Raw genomic sequence first — 17,538 nt, 5'->3', positions numbered from 1 at the left:
TCGGCTTTCATTTAAAAAATAAGTAACTTTCTGGCGCTCTGGTTGTGGACAAACCTTGAAAACCACGAACCCTAAAGGCTCAAAAGACCCATAAAAAGGCCTCACATTTATTATTTTTTAAAATCTCAGGATTCTCCAGGTCCTGACTCACGATTCTTGGGTTGGCAATGCCGAGACACCAGGAATTCCCGAGTGCTGGGCCAAATGCTTGCTGTCCAGCCTCAGGCAAGGCAAAGGGGCTAGACTTTTCAAACCTGGGTGTCCATATAGCTCCCTCAGTCCAAACCTGGGCACCTAAATCAGTGGCCTGGTTTTTAGAGGCACTGAGCACGTACAGCCATGGACTTCGGACAGAGTGTAGCCAGGGCTAAAATGCAGGAGTGGGACTTTTGTTTCAAGATGGATTTTTATGGTTTTTTAAAATGTTTAATCTAGATGTAAAGTGTGATACTATTTTCTGGATTCCTTCTCTTCCACCCCAATAGAGACCAGCCAGCTATCACACAGTGAACTCACCAGGGGGCATATGATGCTGCTATGAAGAAGTAGATCACCATCCGGTCAAACATGTGCAGGCAGTGCTCCACTGTTCTGGAGAGGGGACAGACAAACACACGCAGGGAGTTACAGCATGCGGACCCGGCCAGTGGGGAGCAAATGGATTTACTTGGGAAACTAAATAAATGCTAAGATGCAACGTATTGATCAGTGAGATGAATATAATGATTCTTAAAGACTTGATAGCACTGACGGGCACTAGATATGGTGCTGTGCAAAGCTTCTTCTGCCCCTCTGCACCTTGATGCTGACCTGCAGTACCCCTGTTCTGCTGCTAGCAGGAGTCTCCTGTCACCAGAGATTGCCAGTCAAGCTCAGTTCTCTGGATATTTTAAGTGGTCATAGGGGATCAGGTTGAATTGACTCTGCTATCAAGTAGCTACTGTGTGAGAGCCACTGCCCTCTACTGGAAAGAATCAGAACTGCTCAGCTGTGTGTCAGAGGCCCCAGGTGGCTAACCACTAACAGTTCTTGAGAAGTAGGGGCCTGTGGAAGATGAGGATCTGACATCGGGCTATTTCTGAGAGGCCACATGGTGTAGAACAGTGGCAAACAGAACTCTCAAATAGCTAAGGATTTATTATAACTGATGTCCTAAACTGGGCTAGAACTTAGGTCTCCAGAGGTTCGTGAATCATCTCAGTGTCTAATCCCTTCCCCAGCATACAATGAATATGGAAGATTTGGAAGATTTTTTTAATGTGGAAAATTGTGATTTTTTTCAGTAAAAATTCAAATATAGAAATATTTTGTCTGAAAATCAAAATATTTTTATGTAGAAATTCTGCTGAGATGCGACATGGGGATTGTAATTTGGTTACCTCTTGCTCTCATCCTTCTCTACAGGTCAGGTTCCCCAGTCAGACTACATCTCCCATGATGCACCATGATGTCTCCTCTTGGAGAGAGAGACAGTACATCATGGGAACTGCTAGTCACAGTGCATCATGGGAGCTTAGCCCATAGAGGAGAATGGGGACATCAGGCAACAGATCTGCAGCTCTCATGAGGCACCATAGCAGCATTTCTGAATTCAAATGTTTTGATTTTTGGCCAAAATATTTCGGTTTTGGGGCATCAGATTTTTCAATGAAAAAACAAAATTTTCCACAGAAAGAAGACACTTTTTGTGAACTATTTCATTTAGTTGAAAACCCAATTTCCCAATTGTCCAGCAGAAGGCAGTGGCTTGCACCCATACTAGCTAGGGGGTAGCAGAGCCAATAAACAGTTTGACAGGATCATAGATTCATAAATATTAAGGTCAGAAGGGACCATTATGATCATCTAGTCTGACCTCCTGCACAATGCAGGCCACAGAATCTCACCCACCAGCTCCTGCAATAAACCTCTCACCTGTGTCTGAGCTATTGAAGTCTTCAAATCATGGTTTAAAGACTTCAAGGTGCAGAGAATCCTCCAGCAAGTGACCTGTGCCCCATGCTACAGAGGAAGGCAAAAAAACCCCAGGGCCTCTTCCAATCTGCCCTGGAGGAAAATTCCTTCCCGACCCCAAATATGGCAATCAGCTGAACCCTGAGCATGTGGATAAGATTCACCAGCCAGATACCCAGGAAAGAATTCTCTGTAGTAACTCAGATCCCACCCCATCTAACATCCCACCACAGGCCATTGGGCTTATTTACCATGAATAGTTAAAGATCAATTAATTGCCAAAATCATATTATCCCATCATACCATCTCCTCCATAAACTTATCAAGTTTAATCTTGAAGCCAGATAGGTCTTTTGCTCCCACTGCTTCCCTTGGAAGGCTATTCCAGAACTTCACTCCTCTGATGGTTAGAAACCTTCATCTAATCTCAAGTCTAAACTTCCCGATGGTCAGTTTATATCCATTTGTTCTTGTGTCCACATTGGTACTGAGCTTAAATAATTCCTCTCCCTCTCCAGTATTTATCCCTCTGATATATTTATAGAGAGCAATCATATCTCCCCTCAACCTTCTTTTGGTTAGGCTAAACAAGCCAAGCTCCTTGAGTCTCCTTTCATAAGACAGGTTTTTCATTCCTCAGATCATCCTAGTAGCCCCTCTCTATATCTGTTCCAGTTTGAATTCATCCTTCTTAAACATGGGAGACCAGAACTGCACACAGTATTCCAGGTGAGGTCTCACCAGTGCCTTGTATAACGGTACTAACACCTCATTTTCAACTAGCCCTAATGACTGTGTCTTCAGTAAGAGAGTGTGGGAAGGAGAGAGCGCACAGGTGCTGGTGCGATTAATGGGGAAGTAGAAGCCCACACAAAGTGATGAGAAAAATACTGAGGGTGTGTGTGTCATTTTTAGCTCTTTGTCCTGCCCATGGTGGTTCTAGTCAACTGGCTGTTTCTATCTCTGCCTTCACAACCCTTCTCTATTTGCCCCCAGAGAACAGGGCCTGTAGTGACAAATGGCTTTGCTACCTGAGGTGTCTCTTCTTCCAGGAGATGGTGTGAAAGATGGTGGAGACAGTGAAGAGGCCAGACAAGCCAAACCCATAGATCCATGCTGAGATGGTCTCCCAATGGTCATCTGAGAGGACGCAGAGGATGGAGCTGCCAAGGATGCTGGGGATGATCCAGAACTGGAAGGGAGAAGAACTCCATTGGCTGTCTCTGGCTCATTCATTTAGAGAAGGCCTTTATAGAATAACTATTCAATGGAATAACTATTATCGCTGATTTCCTTTCAGATGGTTCCTCATCTATGGATGAATCTTTCCAGCCCAGCTGAGGGACAGAGGCTGGGACAGGCACTGCTCTGTATTATTTACATGATTTCAGACCCCACTTGCCACGATCAGTCCCCAACACCCCTGCCAGAGAAGACTGTGAGCAGAGCCCCCTCCAAGGGTGGGGTTCAGGAAACTGTTGAGGTTAGAGTTGTGCAAGAAGCCCCCTCCCCATACGGGACAGAGGAGGCACAGAGGGGTAGAGATCAGAGACAGCCCCTTCCAGTGGGGGGGCAGAAGGGGCTTAGGGCATTACATGTCAGAGGCAGCCCGGTCCCGCTGCCCCTTCTTTCTACTCTGACGTGCTTCGAGATCACAGATTTCCCTTCATTCCTTTTATTTTTCATTTTCCTCATTCCCACCAAGCAGGAAGAAGAGGATCCTGTTGTAAACCTAAGAAAAGAGGCTTCCTGCCCAATTTACCCCGGGGATCTGGGAAGGGGGATAAATAACAGAATTTGCTTAGTCAAAACTGCTGAACAATCTATACCTCAGCGAGTGCCCCTGTGAGGAACAGCACAACCACCAGGTCACCTACGGCCATACAAAATGCATGAGCTTCTAAGGTGTCGTCTAGGGCTTTCAAAAGGGGTGTTGGAAAAATGAAGCAATCTGATTGGCTCCTAGCTATGGCGTTGTCACATGATAACCACACCGTTTGGTCCTCCATAGCTTAGTCACTTGGATGGTATCCATGAGCCTAACTGCTGACTAAGAAAGGGTTTCTCACAACGCTTCAGAAAAACAAGACCAATTGATATACCTGCCTAGGGCCCAAAGCTTCCCTAAGCTGTTCACATACTGCTCCAGGGGACAGAGAATGGCCTAGCAGCTAAAGACCAGAAGTTGCAGGGATGGATTCAGCTCCTGACTCTGCTACTCAATCACAGAACTCAAATTTGGAGAAAGCTTCTCGGGTCACCCACCCTATCTCCCCATCAAAGGAGGGCAGTTCCTTACATTGCCTGGTACTGCGCCCAGTATAGTTTTAACAATCCCATGCAGTGGAGCTCCCACCACTTCTCTTGGAGAGATGACTCCACAGAGCTCAATCTCAAGGAGTTCTTCCTGATATTTAGCATCTGATAGTTGCTACCGAATGCACCGTCTGTAAGACACAACACAAAGCCAGCCATTCGAATGGAAACTGCCCAGAGCAAGGCTCTGTCTCCTTCATTTAACTCCTGAGAGAGCCCCAGAGAATAGGTGCATAGGTGTACCTGGAACAGGTGTCTTTAGGTTTCTTATTCTGATGCCACCTGCCATCTGTAGGCCCTTTTCTACACCTTATTAAAGGCCCTGATCCAAAGGCCCTGATCCAATCCAATCTTCCCATTGGCTTCAACTGACTTTGGGTCAGGCTCTAATCTCCGAAAGGCAATGGGTTTTCAAAGTCGTGGGGAAGCATTCCCAAAAGGGAAGGGCTTCTTCACGAGGACGAAAAACCTTCCTCATATCAGATGCTGCAATTGAGTCCAGCCCTGCCTGATCCTAGCACCTCCAGAATTCTCCCGCAGCCAGTTGGAGATTGTCTTGACTCGGGGCTGTGGGATTGGGCCCATAAAGCAGGCGTGGCTTAAAAACAGACTTCCAGGCGTAGAAAAATAAAGACACTCAGCCTCCCGGCTGTGGCTTATCAGGTCACACCCCATCCCTCCGGTGCTGGGGACGCGAGGCCTCATGCCTCCCCATGCACCGGAGGTGAGATAGCCTCATGCTACATGCCACGCCCTGCCACATGTTATTGCCTTACTTACCTCACTCTCAGCCAATCAGATCCTTCCATTCCCCAACAATGCCAGGCCCTCTTATCTTGCCACAACGGCCATCTCCTGCTGTGAAAAAGGAATGTTCCATTTTCACGGAGACCGTAGGGGTGTCCAGCGTGAGCAGTTCTTAGCAAAACACTTTGGTTGTCTAACCAAATAACTTCACCACATGAAGCAAAATGGGTGGGGGAGAAAAATAAAAACCCACCTTGATGCAGGCAGGGGTCAGAGCAAGGGGGTGGTCAGGAGAGTGGGTTTGCCCCACAGCTTCCCCTCCTCCTTGGCTGGCGGGATTAGAGCTCCCCATCCTGTTCCAATCTACTTTGATCACTGGATGCAGGGATGTATAAAGCCCTGTTATAAAAGTGTCTCAGATCCCCATGATGTCAGCACTGCAGCCACAGCTCCTACTTGCTGTCCTCTCATTCAAACTGCTTGCAAGATCTTAGAATCCTAGAAGCATAGGGCTGGAAGGGACCTCAAGAAGTCATCAAGTCCAGATCCCTGCGCTGAGGAAGGACCAAGTAAATCTAGACCATACCTGACAGGTGTATGTCCAACCTGCTCTTAAAAACTTCCAACAATGGGGATTCCACAACCTCCCTTGGAAGCCTATTCCAGAGTTTAACTACCCTTAGGATTAGAAAGTTTTTCCAAATATCTAACCTAAATCTCCCTTCCTGCAGATTAAGCCCATTGCTTCTTCAGTAGACAAGGAAAACAACTGATCACAGTCCTCTTTCTAACAGCCCTTAACATATTTGACCGTTATCAGGTCCCCCCTCAATCTTCTTTTCTCAAGACTAAATGCCCTGTTTTGTTTTTTTTACTTTTCCTAATAGGTCAGGATTTTAAACCTTTTATCGGTTTTGTTGCTCTCCTCTGGACTCTCTCCAATTTGTCCACATCTTTCCTAAAGTGTGGTGCCTAGAACTGGTCACAGTACTCCAGCTGAGGCCTCACCAAGGCCAAGCAGAGCAGGACAGTTTCCTCCTGTGTCTTACGTACAACGCTTCTGTTCATATGCCCCAGAATGATATTAGCCTTTTTTGCAACTGCCTCACCATGTTGACTCATATTCAATTTGTGACCCACTGTAACCCCGCAGCATACTACCATGTAGCCATCTACCATCTGGCAACCAGTTATTGCCCATTTTGTGGCTGTGAATGTGAGTTTTCCTTCCTAAGTGTGGTACTTTGCACTAATCTTAATTGAATTTCATCTTATTGAATTCAGACCAATTTTCCAATTTGTCAAGGTCCTTTTGAATTCTAATCTTGTCTTCCAAAGTGCTTGCTATCCCTCCTAGCTTGGTGCCACTTGCAAATTTTATAAGCACGCTCTCTGTTCCATTATCCAAGTCATTAATGAAGATATTGAAGAGAACCAGACCTAGACTGACCCCTGAGGGCCCCCCTATATACACCCTTTAAGTTCAACAGCAAACCATTGATAACTAGGGCTCCGTGTTTGTCACAGAGGTCACAGATTCCGTGACTTGCTGTGACCTCCATGACTTCTGCAGCAGCCAGTGTGGCTAAACCCTGGGCTGCCCAAGCAGCTGGCCCCGGAGATAGCTGCTCAGGCAGCCCTGGGGACAGCTCCGCAGCCAGCCGCTTGAGCAGCCCTGCAGGCAACTGCACCGGCTGCTGCTCTGCTGGCCCCGGTAGCTGGTTCCAGGGACTGCCGGAGCAATGGCTAATGCGGCTCGCTCCAGGGACCACCTGATCAGTGGTCTTGGGGGGGGCCAGAGCAGTGGCTGGCCTTAGGGCTCCGCTCTGGTGGTGGCTGGAGCAGCCACTGGTTCCCCAGGGTTCAACCTATGGTGGCTGCCGAAGCAGCTGCTGGCCCCCCGGGGCTTCCCCCCTGCCACTGATGCCGCAGGATCCCCCCCCCACAGCATCTCCACCCTAAGATTCAATCAGGGGTATTTATGGTATAAATCATGGACAGGTCATTGGCCGTGATTTTTTGTTTCTTGTCCGTGACCTGTCCATGATTTTTACTAAAAATACCCATGATTAAATTGTAGCCTTATTGATAACTACTCTTTGAATGTGGTCTTTCAACCAGTTGTCCACCCACCTTATAGTAAATTCATCTAGATTGCATTTCCCTCGTTTGCTTATGAGATTGTCGTGTGTCAAAACCCTTACCAAAAATCAAGATATAGCATGTCTACTGTTTCCCACAGCCACTAGGCCAGTAACCCTGTCAAAGAAGGAAAATAGGTTGGTTTGCCATGATTTATCCTTGACAAATTTATGCTGGCTATTCCTTATAATCGTAGTATCCTCTAAGGGCTTACAAATTGATTGTTTAGTCATTTGTTCTAGTATCCTGACTGCTCTGTGATTCCCAGGTTCCTCTTTGTTCCCCCTTTTAAAGACAGATACTATGTTTCCCCTTCCCTAGCCCTCTGGGAGCTCACCCATCCTCCATCAGTTCTCGAAGATAATTGCTGATGATTCTGAGATTGCATCAGCTAGTTCCTTAGTTTTTAGGAGGAATTTAATCTGGCCCTGCCGACTTGAATACATCTAACGTATCTAAATATTCTTTAACCTGTTCTTTCCCTATATTGGCCTGAGTTCCTTCCCCCTGGTTAATATTAATTGTATTGAGTATCTGGTCACCATTAACCTTTTTGGTGAAAACTGAAGTAAAATAGGCATTAAACACCTCAGCCTTAAAGTCTGATTTTTTTAAAGTCTGCTTTCATTGTCCTCAGGCTGCTGCTCTCGCTCCTTCTTCTCCTTAGAATGGGGAAATTGATCATTTCATGATCACTTTCACCCAAACTGCCACCCAAGATTATCTGTGTCAGGTAAGAGTCACTTACAATGAGCCCTGACTCTTACTTAAAAGCCACCAGAGACCAAAGGAGACGTGGCGAGCTCCTGCAAACAAGCTCCTGGCCATGTGCACGTGCAGTGACTGGGTGTGCAGGCTCCAGATGTAGCTGAGCACATCCCAGCCCTTGAGCGCCAGTCAGAAGGTGCAACCCTAAATGTAATTTACATTCAACCTGTGATGGCTCCTGAACCCACTTGTAAGGGAACAGGGAGTGGAGCAAGCCCCAGCTTTGCCTTCCATTCTGGGAACACAACGGGAGCTGAGAGCCATACACCTCTGCCTTCCCGCCAGACGTGCCTCCCCACCCCTCAAGGCAACGCAAAGGCGACTCACGGCATGCGTGGCACAGTTTGCTGCGTGCTCATACTCCGTTGGCTGGTACCTCCGGTTGGACGGGACCCTGTGATTCATAAACCTTGAACGAGAAACCGGGAAAGAAGCAGGGTCAGAGGGCGGAGTCCTGGGGCAGGGCCACAATACATGTATTGATCACGTCGGATCAGTTACACTTGGGATTGGGTTCTGGTGAGTGTGGTGCCCTCCAGGCAACCCAATCCCAGCTCTGGGAGCATGGGGTGGAAGCGTTGGTGCTCCACTTCTAGCTTCGCCGAAGCTTTGTGACGGGTTCTGCAGAGCGGCATTCATGGACAGGCCTAGAGCTCACTGGGAGCAGCTGATGTGTATGTTCCTCCACCCTCTGACCCCACAGTGGCCCCTAAGTACATCTGCCAGGCTAACTAAACTCAGTGTTGCCTACTGGTCTGGTCCCAGCAGTGTCTGACGGGGCTGATGGCTGCACCTTCTCTGCTCACACACACTGCTGCACTCACCTTTCTATTCATCATGCACCCTTTCACCCTGTGCGGTCACTTTCCAACAGCCCCCACTGGCCAGGGAAGCAAGAGTTACAAGATCTCCCCTGAGTTTTGGTCTCTGATGCAGTGCGCACTCCCTCCCATGGCTGGTTTAGGACTCTTTAGTGTGTCAAGCAAGCAGTTTCTTGGGTAGACACTTTCCCTATGCTGGATGACCACCTCTGAGCTGCACTCACTTCCCACAGCTACATGTGCCCACGAGATGCCACGTATGGCAGGATCCTGGGCCAACAGGCTGCTGCTATGCAAGACTCAAACTCAGCCAGCAAGGGGCCACTCCAGGGGATGCTGACACTGAGATGTAGAGAAATGGCACGTGCTAATGTTCCTAAAGAGGGAAGATCAGAAGAGGTGTCCCCTAAAATGCCTCTGGCCCCGTGACAGCTGCTGTCTTTCCCCTACCCTAGTGATATCTTGCCACCTAGGGAAACTGAGCACAGCTCAAATATTCGCACACAACCCACTGAGAAGATGCACTTGTTATTTTAGGAGGCATCACCCAGCTCTGTTAGGAAGGAAGGCTCCACGGGGACATGTGGGCAATACTGCCAACTGTCTGAGCTCAGGGTTGGAATGAGGAGGCCAGGGGAAGAGAGAGAGAAAACTGCTTGCACACGTAAGAAAGACAGCGTTCTGGATCTTCGAGGCCCACTTGGATTCGCTGGGCCAGGGCCTATTTCTGTGTGCTAGCTCCTTTCACAGGCCACGCTTGGAACTGCACAGCTTTCCGCTGTAGGCACAGGGTGCTCTCAGCCAGGCACAAAAAATAGAGTTACAGGGTCCTAACAGCAAGGATATAGATCCACTTCTCAAAACCACTGCTTTGCCCAGCACTTTCACCACGGCTCAGGGGAGGGGAAGGACTGACGCACAGATGGTGATAGGGAAAACTGGCAGGAGGAGGAGGAGCTGAACTGGTGAGAGGGAATAACAGTCCTTTTCCTGTCTATAGCACCTTCCATCCAAGGATCTAAAGCACTTAAAAAGTAACCATGGAACAGTTAAGCCTGACAGCACTCCAATGAGGCAGGCTTGGTGTTATGATTTTCATTTTACACTTGGAGAAACTGAGGCACTGAGAAGTGATGTTACTTGGTAGACGACTCTCAGCAAATCAACCACAGAGACTAAGCTCTGATCCCCTGAGTCCCATGTGCTACACATAGGCCATTCTGCCTCTCTAAAGTTAAACAGCATGTGCCATATTCTTCTCTCAGCGATTCCAGTGCAGTTCCATTGATGCCGGCGGTGCTGGAGGGTGGTGAACCTGTGGGAGAAGCAAATTTGGCCTCACCACTGACACTCTGCCTTGAGTTGTCAGACTTTACATGACGCCTTTCCTCTAAAGGCAGATGGGGAAGCCACTGCACTGCCCGCTCCCAGTGCTTCCTGTTCCAGGGGGTGGCACACCCCTTTTATGGTATGTGGTTGGAAAACAAAGGACAGCTGGGGGGGCATAATGATGGCAGCCAAAAGAAGGGGTGAGGGAAACCAATCATCATTGGACCTCCTCCATGTTTGGCCAAGAGAGGAAGAGTCCCAAGGCCTAGCTTGCCCTCACACCATCATTTCACAGCTGTGTGCCTCTGATTTTGTGTTGTGGTGCATGTCTGTGTGTGTATACCTGAATAAGAGGGAAAATGTCACACTTTGCATTCCTCTCTATTCATTTAGATGGGATATTGCACTAATATGCCTTCGTTTTCCGCGCTCTACCTCTGTATGTTTCTAAGGATTCCCCCACCTGAAGATACAAGCAGCCCATCTCAGTGCAAAGTGCTGCAGAGGAACAACACAAACCATGCTCTCACAGACACTTTAGTTTTGATTTGCTCTCTCTTAATCTGAAGTATCCAATTGCTCTCGATGGTTGAAGAAACACAGCAATTTACCTCACCAGATCTAAACCCCGATAAAGAAATAGCATCGGGGCTTGTCAGTTGCTAGGTGTATCATGCTGAACTTCAACGTACAAGAGTAGACAAACTAGATGTGTCTCCATAGTGAAAAACATATCCAAGATAATGAAGGTTGGACAAAGTGTAGGGTTCATACTTGGGCATGGGATAATCAAGGCCATATGCCCTAATCAAAGGGATTGAGCTAAGGAGTGGAGCACTTGGTGTTACTGTCATCTTCAGAATAAGTATTCAATTGCTAATGGTGTCTAAAATGCAGCTTTAGTGTTACAGTTGTGTCCTTCATCCATGGCATGACCCTGGGATGTTACACCATGTCAGGGCAATGCCCTATTAAGAATGACCATAGTCCACATAAAACCAGATGTAGAAGGGTCAACGTGTGCTGTTATACCTGTGTCACTGCCCACGTGGTCAATGGGGACTGCACAGGTGAAACTGTGTGTGGAATTTGACCCGCTAAGCACATCTAGAGCAAAGTATCCTGTCGGGTTTAGGCGAGCTAGCTGGCTACTCTTCCCTTGCAAATACAGCACTGTTTTAAGAGCTCTTTGAGGAAGAAACAGCTGTTTGTCCTTTGCAGCAACACTTATTAGACAGTGAGACACAATTGTATTATCTCTACAATATCAGATCAGTGTATCTGGGAATCTCCAGCAAAGAGACATGACCACGTTATTTCTGGTATATTACACGTCAGCACACAGAGACCTACAGAACAGCGTCCAAGGTACCTATTCTTCCCTAGCTGTGTACAAGTAAGCCCTACTGAAGCCAATGGGAGTTCCTTGTATTCTGCTAGGGCAGTGTCATTCCCCAGGATCCTATGCACAGGGATCTGACTCTCATGGATGCTGTGCTGAAACATAGCAGCAAAGACCCTCCAGCACTGAGGCATGGCTCCATTGCATGGCAGCATCCGTTAGGATCTTACAGCACCGAGATGTAACATGGTAGGGATATCATGGTCATCAGCAGGAGCTGAACCTTCAGCATTCAAAACCGCCCATGCCACTTGAGCCAAAGGAATCTGACATTTAGGGTACGTCTACAGTATGAAATTATTTCAAAATTATTCTATTTGAATTTTCGGAAGCAATTTTATACATTCAGTCTTCTGTGTCCCCACTAAAGCGCGTGAATTTGGCTGAGTGGGTCCACAGTACCGAGGCTAGCATCGAATATCGGAGCGGTGCACTGTGGGTAGCTATCCCACAGTTCCTGCAGTCCCCGCCACCCATTGGAATTCTGGGTTAAGCTCCCAGGGCATGATGGGGCAAAAACATTCTCGCGAGTGTTTCTGGTATGTGTCATCAGTTGCTCCTCCCTTCATGAAAGCTAGGGCAGACAATCACTTCACGCCCTCTTGGTGTGCAGACGCCATACTGCTTTCAGCAGACGGTGCACCGCTGCTCTCCTGCTACTATGAATCCACCTCGCATTTCCTCTCGTCTTCCTATGTAATCTCTAGTATCTACTCTTTCTCTTCCTCATCGAACGCTTCCGCTGCCAACTCTGCTCGGCCATCGTGAACCGAGCAGCACAGCTTCCACCGCCAACTCTGCTCTCCCACTACTGCTGCGCTTCCGAGCTTCTCCATGTTGTCTGTCCAGGGCTCCCGCCTCCATGAAAGCTACAGAAGACAGCCATTTCCTGCCTTTTTTTGGCTATCGTGAACCAAACAGCACCTCTTCCACTGCCACTCTGCTCTCCTATGTTTCATGCCCTTTTTCCAGGATGACCTGTGCAGGCATCATAGCCATGGAGCCCGCTCAGAACTCCACTGCAGTTTTGACCATTGTAAATACCTCGCACATTATCCAGTAGTATGTACAGTACTTGCAAAACCGGGCAAGGAAGTGACAGCAGCGTGATTACTATACTGATGAGGACATGGACACAGACTTCCTAGAAACACGGCATGTGGCAATTGGGAGATCATGGTGGTGTTGGGCCAGGTTCATGCCGTGGAATGCTGATTCTGGGCCCGGGAAACAAGCACAGACTGGTGGGACTGCATAGTGTTGCAGGTATGGGATGATTCCCAGTGGCTGCAAAACTTTCGTATGCGTAGGGCCACTTTCATGGAACTTTGTGACTTTCTGTCCCCTGCCCTGAAGCGCAAAGACACCAAAATGAGAGCAGCCCTCACTGTTGAGAAGCGAGTGGCCATAGCCCTGTGGAAGCTTGCAACGCTCGACAGCTACCGGTCAGTCAGGAATCAGTTTGGAGTGGGCAAATCTACTGTGGGAGCTGCTGTGCTGCAAGTAGCCAACACAATCATTGACCAGCTGCTATCAAGGGTAGTGACTTTGGGAAATGTGCAGACCATTGTGGATGGCTTTAATGCGCTGGGGTTCCCTAACTGCGGCGGGGCGACAGATGGAACGTGTATCTCTATCTTGGCCCTGGAACACGTGGGCGGCCAGAACATAAACCGCAAGGGGTACTTTTCCATGGTGCTGAAAGCACTGGTGGATCACAAGGGACGTTTCACCGACATCAACATGGGATGGACGGGAAAGGTGCATGACGCTCGCATCTTCAGGAACTCTGGTCTGTTTGAACAGCTGCAGGAAGGGACTTACTTCCCAGACCAGAAAATTACTGTTGGGAATGTTGAAATGCCTATAGTTATCCTCAGGGACCCAGCTTACTCCTTAATGCCATGGCTTATGAAGCCGTAGGCAGGCACCCTGGACAGTAGTAAGGAGCAGTTCAACTATAGGGTGAGCAAGTGCAGAATGGTGGCAGAGTGTGCTTTTGGACATTTGAAAGCGCGCTGGTGCAGTTTACTGACTTGGTTAGATCTCAGCACAACCAATATTCCAATTGTAATTGCTGCTTGTTGTGTGCTCCACAATATCTGTGAGAGTAAGGGGGAGACATTTATGGCAGGGTGGGAGGTTAAGGCAACTCACCTGGCTGCCAATTTTGCAGTCAGACAACAGGGCAATTAGAAGAGCGCAGAAGGGCGCACTGCCCATCAGAGAAGCTTTGAAAGCCAGTTTCATGACTGGCCAGGGTACGGTGTGACAGTTGTGTTTGTTTCTCTTAAAGTTACCTGCCTCCTATATATATGAAAGGAAATAAAGTCACAATTGTTTAAAAACCATTCTTTATTATTTGTTGCACAAAACATTGAGAGAAATAAAAAGCTAGACATGGTGGGGGGAGCAGGTATTGGGTTAGCGGGGTGGAAGAGGAGGGAAGGACAAGTCCAGAAACCAAATCAAAATTTCGGATATGCCAGCTTTCTGCTGCTTGTGCAATCCTTTGGAGTTGACTGTGTGGGTCCCCGTAGCCTCCCGCCCATGTCCTTGGGCATCTGGGTGAAGAGGATATGGAACTTTGGGAGGAAGGAGGGTGGTTATACAGGGGCTGCAGCAGCAGTCTGTGGTCTTGCTCCCTTTCCTGCATTAGATTCACCATACAGCGGAGCATGTCAGTTTGCTCCCCCATGAGCTTGACCATAGCATCCTGCATGCTCTCATCGCACGCGTCCCTCCTCTCTTCATATTCATGTAATGCTTTATGCGACTCCGCAATTGTTTGCCTCAACGCATTCAGTGTGGGAGCACTGCATGAGCTTGGCGAACATGTCATCCCGAGTTCATTTTTTCTGCCTTTTAATCTGGACCAGCCTCTGGGACTGAGTAGATAGGGGCCACGTTGAAACATTTGCACCTGAGGGAGGAGAAAAAGGGAGGGTAGTATTTTAAAAGATACATTTTAGAGAACAAAGGGGACACTCTTTCTCAGTGAAACAGGCAATTCATAGTACACAGCACATGTTCTTTCTGTACAAGGTCGCATTTTGCCTCTTATACTGAAGTGCCTGCCACTTTGGTGTGAGTAAGCCACCACATGCGGCTGGGCAACAGAATTCAGCTTGCAGGCAGCCATGGTAAGCCCTAGGGGCAGGTGGGGTTCTGCTTCTTCCACATTCATTTCAATGCTTTCAAACTGCTGGGCCCCCTTTCCCATAGCAAGCAATGCCTGGTGGGTTTGCCATATAAAAGGAGGGCCTGTGGGCTCTCTGGGATGATCACTTCACACAACACCCTCCTCTCCCCCCGCCCCACACCATGTGGCTCCGATGAGATTCTGAGCAGGGATGAGCCCTTTAAACTAAACGCGAACAGCCCTGCGCGGCTGGGTTTCCCCCCACCCCCTACCGTGTGGCTCCAATCAAGCTCTCACTCACCAGAAGTGCCTTCTCCAGGGTCATGGTCCAGGAGCCTGCCTTGGGAGTGGGGGAAGGCTATTGGCTCCAGCGTTAAGAATAGTTCCTGGCTAGGGGGGGAAACGGATTCCCCACTTGCCACCTGTGCACTGTCCTCCTCCTCCTCCTCCTCCTCTTTGTCCTCCAAAAACTCATCCTCCTCGCTCCGTTCTACTCCCCCCTTGCAGGTGTTCATGGACTGTAGTGGGGTAGTGGTGGCATCACCCCCCCATAATTGCATGCAGCTCACGATAAAAGCGGCATGTATGGGGCTGTGACCCAGAGCGCCCGTTTGCCTCCCTGGCTTTTTGGTACGCTTGCCTGAGCTCCTTGATTTTTGTACGACACTGCTCTGTGTCCCTGGAGTAGCCTCTTTCCGTCATGGCCCTGGAGACTTTAGCGTATGTATTTGCATTTCTTTTTTTGGAACATAGTTCTACCATAACAGATTCGTCTCCCCAACATGCGATGAGATCCAGTACCTCCCGTTCAGACCATGCTGGAGCTCGTCTGCGAATCCGGGACTGCGTGGTCTCTTGTGATGGTGGACTCTGCATGGTCGCCTGTGATGGTGGACTGTGCTGATGGTCACCTGTGCTGATGGTGACCAAACAGGAAATTCAAAAGTTCCCGGGGCTTTTACTGCCTACCTGGCTAGTGCATCGGAGTTGAGAGTGTTGTCCAGAGTGGTCATAAGGGAGCATTCTGGGATAGCTCCCGGATGCCAATAATGTCGAATTGCATCCACAGTACCTGTAACCCGGAACTGTGATCTCGATTTTAGTGCTACTTCATTTGCCAAGGTGGAGTACAGAAATTGGATTAAAGAGCCCTTTAAATCGAAAAAACTGGTTTGGTCATGTGGATGGAATCAGTTTTATTTCGAAGTAACTCAGCTAATTCCGAAATAACCGTGTACTATAGACCAGGCTTTAGTAGCAGGATTTATCTTTGCTGGGGCCAGTCACTATAGGAACACACAGCCACACGAAGTGCTCACTTGCACGTTCACTTGAGTACAATAGCAGGACCCCAGCAGTGCTCCTGTAGGTGTTCTCGGGTGGGAAGAAGCTGGAGCCATGGCCTATGCTTTCCCCCTCCACTGCCTGGCAGAGTGGGCCAGCCATAGAGAGGAGAGCATGCTGCACCTGCCTAAGGGGTGTAGCAGCTGGCATGTTCCCCTGGCTTGCCTGGGAGCTTGCCTCCTGGAATGGCTCAGTTCTGCATCACCCAGTGCAGGCCCATGTCCAGTTATTATTCTCTATTTGCCCAATGGTAGGACTGAAAGGCCCCCCGCTTCTTGGCAGGGGGTTAGACTAGATGACCCTAGCGGTCTTTTCTAACCCTATAATTCTACGATTCTAGTTCCTAGGTGCTGAACAAACCCAGAGGAAGACGACACCCTTCACACCCAGGCAAGAAATCCCAGGGTCTAACACAGCTGGCTCACTGCCATGGTTAGACCTGGTTTGTATAAAAATAAACCAATGCTGAACTGACCAACCTGGATCTAACCTGTCACTGAGACTTAGGCCTATTCTGTTCAGTCAGGGCTACTCTTGTGGGACACACATGGGTGCATTTACTACTCAACTTCCCTGGCCCTGTTTATTAGTCTCACTAATAGGCTTTAATAACCCCCCCGAGCCAGGCCCCAGCAAACAAAGAGAGCTTTGGCTCTGTTAATTCCCTGCCTGAGCCCGGATTTTGTTCGCATTCCTTCCCAACATCCTGTAACAATCTCTCTCCAACAACAGGACATTATTTTACTGTACAGTTGCTAGGTAACTGTCCAGAGCCTCACTGAAACCCCATCTGGGTGCTTTTCTTTCTTTCTTTCTTTCTTTCTTTCTTTCTTTCTTTCTTTCTTTCTTTCTTTCTTTCTTTCTTTCTTTCTTTCTGCATGGCCCAGACATTCAGGGTTCTTCGGTGATGTCACAGTTTCCTTGGAAACACGCACGAGGAGATTTTTTTTAAAAAACAAAACCTCACTTTGTCTCTCGCCCATGCTGACTCTGATGATCGTTATTATTATTAATAATAAAAGCGAGGCTGACCTCAGGGGCATGTGTCACGCCGATTCCCACAGGCCCTTGGGACGGGGGAGTGCGCCTTTTGAACTTGGGCAGGGAAGTAAATGTCCAGGAATGGCAGAACTGAATACCAGCATGTAAGGATATCCTCACACACACACACACAGTGGAGCTAGGCCAGGGGACCGGATGGCTCAAGGGCCTGGGAGTGGGAGCTGGGATTTGTTGGAAATTCAGCTCTGATCAGTCTATCTAGGTTCTGATAAAAGCATCCCTCACTGTATTATCTGAGTGGCTCCCAAGAGATCAGATGTAACTTCACAATAGGCCAATGGCTTAATTTTGCCGCCTTCCTCCCCTGAGGTAGCCAGGGCTGTGGTTTTATGTATTTATTTCCCTCTTTCATCTCTTCTACTTCTCTCTCTCTCTCTTTTCCTTCTTGCCTTCACATCTTTGACTGTGTCTACACTATGCTCCTTACAGCGACACAGCTAAGGTCTCCTATGTAGCGGCTCTGTGCAGGCGGGAGAGAGCTCTCCTGCTGGCATAATTAAACCAGCCCCAAC

The 17,538-nt window shown here is 48.4% G+C and overlaps 1 protein-coding gene across 3 annotated transcripts in view; it reads right to left on the bottom strand.

The window, feature by feature from the left end:
* Positions 1-17,538, bottom strand: part of MMD2 (monocyte to macrophage differentiation associated 2) — a 51,209-nt gene that overhangs the window by 9,504 nt on the left and 24,167 nt on the right. For 2 of the 3 annotated variants that reach the window (XM_084641100.1, XM_084641101.1), the window contains exons 2-4: positions 8,254-8,335; positions 2,985-3,145; positions 517-591 (exon numbers count right to left, since the gene is read on the bottom strand). In XM_084641100.1, the coding sequence (XP_084497226.1) occupies positions 517-591; positions 2,985-3,145; positions 8,254-8,335 (318 nt within the window). Of the gene's footprint in view, positions 1-516; positions 592-2,984; positions 3,146-8,253; positions 8,336-13,815; positions 14,402-17,538 lie in introns of those variants that run through there. The other variant, XR_014713300.1, reaches the window with a different exon arrangement.

Source organism: Lepidochelys olivacea (assembly GCF_965140295.1).
Source record: "Lepidochelys olivacea isolate rLepOli2 genome assembly, chromosome: 10".
NCBI lineage: Eukaryota > Metazoa > Chordata > Testudines > Cheloniidae > Lepidochelys > Lepidochelys olivacea.
This window is presented reverse-complemented; position numbering and strand designations above follow the sequence as displayed.